The sequence below is a fragment of the Channa argus genome, chromosome 1 (genome assembly GCF_033026475.1).
Source record: "Channa argus isolate prfri chromosome 1, Channa argus male v1.0, whole genome shotgun sequence".
Classification (NCBI taxonomy): Eukaryota; Metazoa; Chordata; class Actinopteri; order Anabantiformes; family Channidae; genus Channa; species Channa argus.
Genome location: NC_090197.1, coordinates 36,519,194 through 36,532,122, shown reverse-complemented (window position 1 = coordinate 36,532,122; position 12,929 = coordinate 36,519,194). Strand labels below are relative to the sequence as shown.

General features: G+C 39.7%; 1 protein-coding gene across 5 annotated transcripts in view; it reads right to left on the bottom strand.

Moving 5' to 3' along the window:
* Positions 1–12,929, bottom strand: part of LOC137133369 (protein bicaudal C homolog 1-like) — a 57,292-nt gene that overhangs the window by 23,673 nt on the left and 20,690 nt on the right. For all 5 annotated transcript variants that reach the window (XR_010915233.1, XM_067516913.1, XM_067516922.1 and 2 more), the window contains exons 3-6: positions 8,703–8,772; positions 3,823–3,902; positions 2,428–2,586; positions 1,051–1,104 (exon numbers count right to left, since the gene is read on the bottom strand). Coding sequence is in view for 4 of the 5 variants with exons in the window: in XM_067516913.1 (XP_067373014.1) it covers positions 1,051–1,104; positions 2,428–2,586; positions 3,823–3,902; positions 8,703–8,772 (363 nt within the window). In the remaining variant the exon portion in view is untranslated. The remainder of the gene's footprint in view (positions 1–1,050; positions 1,105–2,427; positions 2,587–3,822; positions 3,903–8,702; positions 8,773–12,929) is intronic.

Below are 12,929 nucleotides of genomic sequence, written 5' to 3'. Positions count from 1 at the left end.
CAGATCTGAGGCTGGAGGTTGGGCTTCCAGTCAGACTGAAACTAAAGATGGAGAAGGGGCTAGGAAATTAACTGGAGTTGGGCCTGCCAAAGAGTCTGAGGATCATGCTTGTATTTTACAATTGTTCTAGGGAAGTGGTCTGGGAATAGGAATGGAGCTTGTGGCTTAGAGGAAGTGCTGAAACTGTGCACAATTAGCAACTGTAACCCTGGAGTTCTTCCACTGGTAGGATTAGGTAGGGAACTTCACTGTCTGAGTGATACCCCTGTGAGCTAATCAGTACTACAACAGGAGGCGAGACTAAACTGGAAGAGGTTAGTGAGGCTCATTAATGAGTGAGCACGGACTGTTCTGAGCTCATGGAGTGAAATTCAGACAACATTTATTGAGGTGGAGTGTCTAAAAAAACAAAAAAAAAAAAAAGGGGGGGGGGTCTAGAAAACAGTGTGGTTTACTGTAGGCTGTAAACATAAATTATGAGAGCTGGCAGGCTAACAACAAGTTTCTCTTGTCATTGTCCTTGGACTCACTACAGCCAAGCAGAATTCCTCATGCTCTGCTCCTTATTGCGTCTTTATGCAGTTATTAGTAAAAATACAAACAATCAATATTTCCTGAATGGAGTCAAATTCTACCGGTTCAGTCCAAGTATGCAGACGGTAATCAACATTGTAAATTTGCATGTCAAAGCTTAGTCTTATTCAACTCTGCATGGAATCAAAGAAATGGATCAGGAGGTGCACTTTAATCCATAAAGCTAATCCACATGCCTGCTCCAACACTCAGATGGGTTATCTCCATATTTAGGCAGGAGCAGCCATGTGATTGCTTAGAATATACTGGCCATGATGCACAAAGGCTTAGAAAGGTTTCTATTCATGTTTTCATACCTTTCCAACTGTAAAATCGTTCAGTACTGAAATCTATTGCATGTGTAGCGGCAAATTGTACTGCACAAGCTACAAACTTAGAAGTCTGCGTGCAATGACTGTCTGATGCTCTTTATGTGGAGTATCCCTTTAAGATAAACATGGCAGCATTCCAACTTACCCTTATTTTTACACGAGCGGCCTCCACCCCTCCTGGTTGCCCTGCGATGGACACCTGTTCACAGTAAAAATTAAATATAAATCATTCAGCCAGTTTTCACACAATCCAAGACAAATAATGGCTCAAATCATTGGATATGGTTGCACATAATTTCAATGCCGAGAACAAAAATATAGACCAAACACCGACAACAAGAAAAGTTTTAAGGTCTCCTCTAAATTGAAACCCAGATGCTTTTTGTGGCACTTTCCCAGTTCATGTTTTATATTCTTTATTTTATTGTGATTAGGAAAATCTCCTCTAGAATTTAAGAAACTGACTTTTTATGAGAGGCAAAATTTCCATAGAAATGAAAAAGGCGACAAATGCTTTTATTCGATTTCCCCCTCTTCTGTCTTTTGACAGCAGCTCATCTGTGTGGAGAATAAACACAAGGGTCCTGCTTTTAATTAAATAAAAACCCATTTTTATTTGCGATTATTAAAAAAAGAAACGATTACACAAACATAAAGCAGGTCTGTATGGTTCATTTCTGGGAGCCTTTACTTCCAAATGAACCAAACAAACACATCCTATTCATGCACATCTACACATGGTGCTGTGTAGGCGCAGGCAGTGCTGGGAGCAACAATTATATCATTCAAAACAAAAACCATTGTTAATACTCATATCAGCAAACATTTGCCTTGTTTCAGCCATATCCTGAATCCTACCAGCTCCAGTGAAAAAGAAAAGTAAGTAAAGGCTTCAGTGAATTTCACAATTATCTATACTGATGTGCATAGGCATTCCACACTATGCAAAACCCACAGAGATAAAGTTAAAATTGTAAAATGCACCTTGGAAAAAAAAAATAACAAACTAGTCTGCACTATAAAGCACGATGGGCATCTCATGCCGTGCCTTTCAGTGCGCTCTCCTGAACTTCACATACACTTAAATGGTTATTACAGAAGGATTCTACAGCTCTTTTAGTGGGTCCAGGCAAAACACACTGGCTTCCTCTGGGTTGGCCAATCAAAACAACCGACTGCACCAATGCAATGCTACTTGAAATGCTCTGCACCCTGTCAGGTTTGGGATCCAGTGACAGGTCGTAAATGGACTGGAGTGGTGAATAAACAAATCAAAAACACTTCAGATCCTAAAACCCGACAACATATTACTGAAGAAATGCAATTGTGAGAGGTGATGATGGCAAACACTCAAGCCACCATACTGCAACACTTACAGAACATAATTATGGAGAAATCAGCACAATATCTGATTAGGCAGCTCTTTGATCAACCACTAGTAAACAGCTCACTACACCATCCACTCACCTATTAAGCCTCAGTGTCAGCGCACAGTGTAAATCTTTGTTGTAGCTGCACAAACCTGGTTGCTTTTCTCCAACTGATTGTTCCTGTTAGAGTCTGGAAAATGGATGTGGCAACCTGTCTCCTCCATCACTCTTTTGATGTTGTTGCCACCTTTGCCAATAACGTGTGAGTGCTCTGTGTGTGAAACGTCCATCTTCAGAGTTACCCTGTTACTCTGTGCATAAAAAACAGAGGGTAGGGTTAGAAAGATCATTGATAACACTTGCAGTAGCTCAGTAATTTGAACATGGTGCAAAGAAAAAGGAGCATGGTAGTAAACAGTGGTGCTTGATTGTGAAAGTTCTTCGAATAATTAGTGTGGAAAATGATACAATCTTACAAGAGTATGTAAACCTCTAGGTTTACAAATCATTTTTAAGGGAATATAAAGTGAGGTGGTTCAATCACTGGCATCACACTCAGGTGAGAGTTTAGGAGGGTGAAAAACTTGGAACTTCACTATCAAAGCCGGATCTTGACAACATAGGTCTGTAGAAATGCTCAATGGCCTGAACAAAGTAGTTTTCAGCAGACCTTAGAAAGAGAGTCGTTAATGCTCACAGGCTGGATGTAGAAATGCACCAAATGCACACAGAAATAGACAAAATCTAAAGGGTTCACAAACTTTCAAGCACCACTCTATGTGAAAGACGCTATAAATGAATACTAAACTTGATAAACAAGTGCTGCTGAAGAACAGTAGTGTATCCAATATTACCACAGCTTATAAAAAATATCACTGGTAGAATCAAATTTGTCTGTTTTGATGACTGTGTGACATTTTTTGGCGCATAAACAAAAAAAGAGTAAGGGGGACCAAGACAACATTGCTCCCTCCTCCTCTAATAATAAATGTGGCTTCACTAAACATCCAGCGTAGCATCTGTTTGCTGAATTCCATGAATAAATAAATAGCTAAAAGATGCACAAGGTCCTTCTTTAAACAATTCCACATGCTGCAGTCCCTTAGGAAAACAGCAAAATGAGCAACAAAATATACAATACTTAAAAGAAACACGTAAATTATTGCCTGCCAGAATAAACCTGCTTTTAGGGACACAATGCTACATGAAATGCTAAAAACTAAGTCAATCATTTGTTTGTTTTTTTTGTAAGTGGCTATTTAAAGTGCATGGACCATGAACTGCCCCCAGGGGGTGCTGTGGTGCAGTCATCCAGGTAAGTGATGTGTTGCCATGGTAATGAAGCTTGCATGCACACTGCAATGACTATGTAGCTAGATGACTGTGTGCAATCTGTCTCAGTGAGACAGTGGGAGATCTGATGAGAAATACATTTGGTCCAAGCAGCAGCGGGTGAGAAAGAGACACAGAGGGTGTGAAGAGGAGACAGGGAGAAAAGTACAAACTTAAACTTGAAAGTCTATCTTCACTGTGAGGGTTTACTTTACCTTTGTGTCAAGAACAGACATAATTCTGTCTTTAGCTTCCCGCACATTCTCCCTCTTCCCGCACACCTTGATGTGTGGATCTACAGGGAATAACAGGAAAAAAAGAGAAGTCAGAACATGCATTTAATATGTGTGTATGATCAGTATGTGTGTGAGTGAATGGGTCAGTGGTGATAAAAGGACAGAGGAGAATGTGAAAATGGGATGAAGTTAAACCCATTTAACCAAACATGACACTGCAGTCTGCATTTGTCAACAAATTACAGCGCACCAGAGAAAAGCTCTGCGACAGTAATTGGCGCTTTGATATCTGCTGAGTCTCATTTAAGTCGGCAAGCAACCCCGCCGCACAGGGAGGGGAGCGGGGAGCGGAGTTCTGTGGAATTATACTCAGGCAATCCATCAATCAGTAGAGCCCACAAAAACACCATCAGCTGAAGATAACTGTTCCGCTGCCTCAAGAGAAGACAGAGACAGCCATGTGATGCATATCCTGAACCTCATTCTGTCAGTCAGTGCAAAAAACATACAACTAAAGTTTCAGACTTGAAAGCTGCACAGGAGTCAGTGTGTTTATGTGTGCTACATATCAGCTGTCACACAGAATCAACAATGTATCCTCAAATTCAATAAACGATTCAACTTTTCAATTCAACTTTATTTATATAGCGCCAATTCACAACACAGTCATCAAGGCACTTTACAGAATAAAGTCAAGACTATAAAAATGTATAGAGAAAACCCAACAATCCCCCTTTGAGCAAGCCCTAGGCAACAGTGGAGAGGAAAATGATGAGATATCAACCTGCAACATTATGATTATTTACATAAAAACACAGTGTGCATATATACACACACACACACAAAAAGAGAATTACGCAAATAAGGTCCTAACAGTACAATGTTCTTTCACAGAAGTCCTCAGCTTCTAAATACTTAAGTTAAACTAACCAAACACTGCATACCTAAACCATTCAAAGCTGATGCTTGTCCGGCTCTGCCGCTCACCAGACTCCTAGAGATCAATGTGAAAACACACACATTAAAATTTGCACACATGCATGGCACATCCACAGTCCATTGCTTCTGTGTTAACTCTACTTAGCAGAAGTCCAGAAAGCCTTATTTCAGGAGTACTTCTCCCCATGTACACATCTCCACAACCTCAGATTTCCTTTACAGCCTTCATACAGAAACCAACAATTCAGATTCTTGATGTGCATTTTTGTGCAAATCTCAGTGCAGGAAAGAAAATACACAGCAAAGGGTGCTTTTTGCGATAACGAAGAAAGTCCTCCATTTACAGAATGTTTTATTACATAATACCAAAGTACCAAGGTAACTTAATCTCCATGGAGCTGCAAAATATGATCTCAGGCTTGTGTTGAGAGCAGCAGAACATGAGTTAAACACCTTTGTTGCTCTTTCTGAACAAGCTTCAGCTCACCATTTAATGGGCACTGGGAACTATGAGATCCAAAAAAGGCCAGTAAACAAGCACTGACATTGTTAAACTTTCACAAGGGTCAGGCAACCTCAATATACACTTCAAGAGATGCTACATCACATGAGGGACTAACAACAGCTCTTGGAAGGTTGGAGGGGTGATAACTAAGCAAAAACCAAGTTGCAGTCTGAGACAGGAAAACAAAACAAAAGGAAAATGAGCAGAAAGTGGCTAGAGACCTATCAGTCCCAGCACTGGCTCCAGGACATTTTCCCATCATACAGCTGTTGCTGTGAACAATAGAAAAAGACCAACTTCCTCCTGTGGCATCCACTGCGACCATTAGAGGGAGTATGGTTCTTCTAGTGTTTAACCTGCACGGCACATCTGGCAAACATTAGCCAGTCTAAACGAGTGCTGCAGTCGTGATGTAGAACACCCCCACATTTTTGAACCTGAATGTGCTGCATGCTCTATTCAGATGATTGATTGTGGAAGAAAAAAAAAAAAAGAACACCTTAAGCCTTAATTTGGCCCGCACAACACCTATAAAAACAAACACAAACAAGTTGCCTTAAAGCTGCAAAAAGGCAGTGTTTTAGTTGCAAAGATTTAACACAGTTCCAGTTGACAGAGAAGAAACCTTTTTGACTGTGAGCTCTACTGGCAAAGCTAAAGCATTTTCCAGCTACGGACTACAGTCGAAATTACCACACAAACGAAGGGCAGTAAGCCCTTTTGGCTTGGAGTTTCTCATTCCAAACATCTGCAGAAACACTGAAATACAATTGGAAAGCATGAATAGTAATACAGACATTTATCACGTCAAAACAAACATCAAACTTTTAGAATTAAAACAAACACTGGCCCACATTGATTTCAGTGCTCCATTGTACACTTTTGAAGCTGCAGGGTACAGTATTAAATCACTGACCGCGTGCTGATGATGACGTGCCCTGGAGGCCAAAAACTGGCCTTATCACACTTTTGCAGGTAGCAGCATTATCTCATGATAATGAAATAGAGTATCTTGCATTTTGATGGAGTGTGGCTCTGTATTTAGAGAGGTTACAAACATACTAATTCCCGCACATCTGCTATCCTCCAGGGTATAACTGAGACCAGGCTGCAAGGAAATTTTCCTGCATAAACCAAGGCAAATTAAAACCTGTAAAGATTACACTGATCATAAACACCATAACATTATGACCACCCATCAAATACTGATTACATCCCACTTTTGCTGCCAAAACAGCACTCGCCCATCGTGGCATGAAATCCACTAGACCTCTGAAGGTTTTCTGTGGTATCTAGCACAAAGCCGTCAGTAGCAGGCCCTTAAAGTCCTGCAAGGTGAAAGGTAAGGCCTCTATGGATTGTACATGTTTTTTACACGGATGCTCAAAGACTTCTGGAGTATTTAGAGGCCAAACCAACCACCTCAAATTCATTAGGTTTCTCAAACCATTTTTGAAGTGTGGCTGGATGCATTTTCCTGCTGAAAGAGGTCCCTGTGATTAGGGAATACAGTTTGCATAAACGAGTATACTTGGTCAGCAACAATGTTTACAAGGTTGTACGTGTCAAAGTAACATCCACATGAATGGCAGGACCCTACCTTGCCCTGCAGAACATTGCCCACACCGCCTCCGTTGGCTTACCCTTTTACCGTATTGCACCCTGGCAGCATCTCTTCCCCAGGTGAGCAACACACACACACACACCCAACCATCAACACGATGTAAAAGTAAAGATAGTAAACTCATCGCACCAGGTCACCATCTTCCATTGCACTATAGTCCAGTTCTGATGCTCATGCCTCCATTGTGGGGGTTTCTACAGTAGCAGTGGGCAGGTCAGATTGGGCACCCTGACTAGTCCATAAGCATCAAACAACTTTCTATCTGAACCAACATTAACTTCTTCAGCAATTTGCACAAGTGTAGCTCTTCTACTGGATCGGACTACAAAGGACAGCCTTCGTTTCCCACGTGCATCAATGAGCCTCGGCTCCCAAGGACCCTGCCACCATTTCACCAGTTTTACCTTCCTTGGACCACTTTAGTAGGACCTCACCACTGCAGACTGAGAACATCCTCACAAGAGCTGCAGATATGGAGTTGTTCTCACACAGTCCTATAGCATCACAATTTGGCACAATTTTTGATTAAAGTTGCTCAAATTGTACACTTGCCCACGTTTTGTCAACTTCAGAAATAAAATGTGTACTTGCTGCCTAATATATCCCACCCATTTCCAAGTGCCAGTGTAATGAGATATTTCTTGTTATTCAATTCACCTGTCAGTGCTATGGCAGATTAGTGTACGACTTACAATAAGATAACTGAAAATAATCTGTCTGCACCAACAGAACAAATACGTCATCAAATAGTTTAAACAGAGGTGGAAAACAGAGCAAGAGCATTTTGTGTTGTCATATCCAGTGCGGTGTGATGAGGGAAGAATGTCCTCTCTTTTGCCTCCACTCCCTCCCCCATGAGTGCAGGTTATGATTATCCAACATTCTTCTTCTCTGGTTCTCTCGGTTTACGCAACTGAGGAAAAACTTAAAACAGTACAAATCATGAGTCCGATTTTATATATCTATACACATTGTTGTGCTACATGTAATACACTGAACATTATTCCCTGGTGGTGCTGGAGGGAGGTTTTGTGAATAAACTTGAACCAGACTTGGGGTGAATGGATGATTGTGTGTAAATAGACTGCCAGGAATTGCAGTTCATTAAGTAACCAGAGTGAAAGATTGTAATTCAACACTGACAACTATGATCTGCACAGAGTGAGAAGGGAAGTTGCATAATGTCACTGGATTTCACATCTGGCTCAAAGACGTGCACCGACAATCCTCTTGAGGACAACAAAGTGGGCAAAACTACACATACACCTCAACCCCATCCTCTCAAACCCTGTCTCACCCCCTCCCGGAAGAGCTTTAAATAACCACGATAATCTTTTATTGGTACCAGAGCACTGGAACAACTTGGCCAATAAATGCCTGTACTTCAATACAAGCAACTCCCACCCCTCCGCCTCCACACAAAACTCACAAATTCCTCAGTGCAGATGAAGTTGCTGGCTTGTGAGGAATGGAAATTATGAAAGCTTTCATCTGTTCAGACTTCTAAATTAAGTTTTCATAATGAATTCTAATTAACCAACTACCTACAGTAGGTTGTTAGTCTTTTTGCTACACATCTTATAAATTACTTGCTAATTGCTATATATAATTTATTTTAGATATTTAAGGAATGTCATAAAAAACAAGGCATCGCTTACAGACTTTGATACATAACAGACGTTTGGTCTTGAAATCTGATTTGTACATTCAAAGAGGTCACACAAGGCAAAAATAATAGAAGCAGTACATTAATCCAACTGAATAACAACCTAAAGATGAAAAAATTATCACCTTTTTTGGACTTGGCTCCGATTTTCAGTTTGGAGGGCCAGGCTATTTGTGTTTGGGTTTCATCCATGATCTGAAACAGAGGGACAGAGGGCTGTTATTAATTAATTAAAGTTATACATGTTTGCATGCAAAAAAGAAGCAAACAACCATAATACAACATTGGTTCTTGACAATCATTCATATATAGATTTTGTAGAAGCACACTCTAGCACTCCACTATCCATCCATTATCTAAACCACTTACAGTGTTAAAGGTTGCGGGGGTGCTGGAGCTAATCCCGACTGTCATCAGGCAAATTATGAGCCTATAGATATTGATCTTAATTATTTCACATTTTAATACCACCATTGGTTAAGCTTACTGTATTGTCAATTACACTGTAGACAGAGTTATATTGGACTGTCTTTATGTGGCTTGGCTTAGTTTGCAATGTGGACAACTATCCAATGCTGCTTCTGAAGTAATTTCATTGACTTCAGAACACATGAAATCAGATATCAGCAGACAGTAGTTTCAAATAAAAGTCTTACATGATGACAAGTGGAACCCAACATTAAAATATATTAAAAAAAAAAGAAATTAAAAAAAACATCTCTTCAATGGTTATGGAAAATGGAGAAGTCAAAGGAGCTGTGACTGAGCCCAGTTTAAACATGTCTGCTGATTTAAGCTTGTATATTAAATTTCCAGACACCAATTCTTTTCTGCTCAACACCCAAATCCTTTCACCCCATCACTACCAAAAGAAGGCAAAAAAAGAAAAAAAAAAGAAGAAACTTTGCATTGGAACACAAGAAAAACGCAGACAACAATCTATGTGAGAGCCCTTTGACAACACTAGTCATCACAACCAGAAGCATAAACATGTAGAAAAAAAAAAAAAAAAAAAACAGCTGTCAAAAAGAATAGGGAGCTGGTCAATATGTCAGCATAACAATCATAAAAATCTTTTATCCAACCTCCTGTTCCTCTTTGCCACAAGGATGAAGCTGACCTTCTCTAGCTTTCTGGATACAATTCTACAAAAAAGCCCATTGAGAACTGCCCGCCATGAGGAATGGTTAATATTAATGAGGAAAAACAAACAAACAAACAAACAAAACTAAATAAAAACAAAGAGTGAAGTGGGAGGACTGTCAAACACTCAAACAAAAAAAAAAAAAAAGAGAAGCTAAAATTCACTCTCATTGTGGCTTTGTCCTCAATGTGCCCTATCCTTGTTTTCACAAAGGTCCTGCGGTCTTTTGTTTGTTTTAATACTTTCCAGGGGTTTGTGTTTTCAGGGTGGAGAAGATATGAATTTCTCAAGGTTCTCAAAGCCACGTGATAAAAGAGCAGAGCACTGCTTCAACCCCATTACATGAGCAGCATCCACCACTTCATATTCTTTGGTGGTCTGGTGCATTGAGCAATGGGCCTTATGGTTCCTTTGGACGGAGAGGGTGCATTAAGAGTCATAACTGTTCCCAAATTCGATTTTTGACTTATATTATATTGCAAACAGCCTTTATCAAGTTTTTACAAACATTTTAAATTTATACCTGCTATTTTTACTTCCAAAAATTTGGTAATAACATCAGCCTGTGTTTGTAGGGGAAATTGAGCACAAATCAAAAAAAGTGATGTGCATCAAATTCTCCTTATGCTCCTTATGAAGTTGCGTGGCTGGCATCATTCAAGAAATTCTATAAGCCTATCCAATGCTAATCTCACACACACACACACACACACACACACCTGTAAAACAGAACGATTTAGGCTTCACTCTATATATATGATTTATTGTTAACTGGCCCGAATAATTTTCTTCAACATCCTTTAATCACATCAAAATGGAGAGCCTTAATGAGCAACAGAATGGGGTGCCCAATAGAAAACCAAAATAATCCCCCCCATCACAACATTAGATTTATCAATGCCAGCTGTTGATGCACAGAAAATAATAACTCTTTCATTATCAGTAAGTTTAGCAAAAGAGGATTGTAAATACCTCAGAAAAGTTAATAAAACAGATTGCTGTAAGTCAAAATCTGCACAAAATCACATTTGCACAACAGAAGTGTTCCCAATGTGTTGTTTCTTTCTTCCTTCGTTCTCTTAATCTTTTGGTCTGACTTGAATATCTGGCAGCATAATCAGTAAAACAATAAAAGCATTTAAAGAGAAAAAAACATTGTTTTAGTTATTCCCATGATAAGTCCTACTTATAAGTCTGTTTACTTCCAGTTTCTACTGAGTAAATCACAGAATCAAAAGCAATTTTATTATCCTCTTTTGCAATGAAATAATGGCAAATCTCTTTCAGATTATCTCACCAAGCTATTTTTCTATAGAATTCTTCCATGTTATCAATAAACTGCCCATTAATACCCACCAACTGGAAACCTTCCCATCCCTCATCTCTGCATTATTATCACAAATGCTGCAATAATATTATCAGTCAATTTACTCAAAATGGTTACATATGCAATGAAATTTAAACCTGAACCCAAACACTGATGAGTTCTGTAACTGGGTTTTATACTAACCAGAGAAAAAAAAAAAACATTTCTATAACATGACACACTCTTGCTGTTGTCTAGTTTATGTAGGAGACAATAAAATCTAATATTTCTGTAACTAAAGGCAAACTTTTTCGTCAAGACCAGACTCATGCTCACACCAATAGTTGGATTTATTAAACATTAAGGAACATTTGGTTTCCAATGATAAGTTCCTTTACTTTTCCCTCCAACATTCTGCTCTTAAAATCAGTCTCTTGGGACAATGGCTTATCATATCTTAAAAGCACAAATTAAATATTATAATAATATTAGAGAGAGAGAGAGAGAGAGAGAGAGAGAGAGAGAGAGAGAGAGAGAGAGAGAGAGAGAGAGAGAGAGAGAGAGAGAGAGAGAGCGAGAGAGAGAGAGCGAGAAAGAGAGAGCGAGAGAGAGAGAGAGAGAGAGCTCTCAAAGGTCACTGATATTACAGTGGCTATGTGTGAGCACATGCCAGATGACTAATTGGGAGTTCCATTAAAAATGCCTTTTCTTTGTAAAAAAAAGTTTATAATATAGTATCAAATCAGAAGCAACTAAAATTATACTTTCCTAAAATGATGAGGTTTTATGGCCCATGCCTCATCAACTTTGTCTCTAAAAAGGCCCTTGTTCAGAGAGACCTGTTTCCTGTCCAGCCTTGCTGTTGTTGGCAGGGTCCTGCAGATGGGACTGATTTCTGACAGACCACACACCATTTTAAAGGGTGGAAGGCGTTTATTTTTATGAAGCAGCTAGCAAATGCCTCTCAAATGGGTCAAGATATTTTCACAAATGAAATTACCTACACATTTATTGTTCCATGCTTTCTTCTGGGCCCCCACACCCTAAAACGAATAAATACGTAAAAGACCATAGTTTTGATCGGTTTCATGCCTCAACCTTGACGTGATGATTGGTTCTTAGAGGTTTGCAGCTGGTGCATGCAGAGCTGTTGGTAAAATCAAACAGGATATCATTAAGGCAATGTCCTGGAAGGAGGCACATGTGTTAAACGCACGTGAATGCATGTGCATGTCTCTGTGTGTAGAGCGCAGCAGCAATCGCCATGGCATGAGGCATGTTTCCTGGCCGTCACTGCAATGTTGCAGCTGTTGTTTCAGCTGGAGCATGCGTGTGTGAAGGTTTGAGTTAAGGAGGGGGAGACCGAGAGCTGCTACGGGTGTAAGGAGGTTGTGAGTAGAGCTGCGAGACTGACCAAGGAAACAGCAGAACTTGACGCTGACATTACTGACTAAAGCCTCCTCCCGAGACTCGACAGTCATAACAGAGTTCATGTTGGAAATCCAAGTGCTAATTTGCAGCTCATAGTATATGAGCAGAGGACTTCTTCTTGGGTGGAAGGTTAATGAGCTAATATGAGCTTCTTAATAAAAACACAAAAAATGTGTTTCATTTGTATGGCACCAATACTGCCCTAGATATTTCAAAATCACATTTTTTTATCTTAACCAAATATTTCATCATGTCATTTTGAAGTTTTCCTATTTGCCCTTTGTCAGCACTATGAAATACAAAATGCTGTAAGCTATAAACCGAAAGAAAGTAATTATGCCTGGCTTGAGATCTGACTGCACTGGCACTTGCATATCATGCCTGGCATTATTTACAGAACCACAACTCCTGGGAGGGAGGGATGGAAGGGGGATTAAAGATGAACTGGCGAGGGGGTTCAAAGGGATTTCT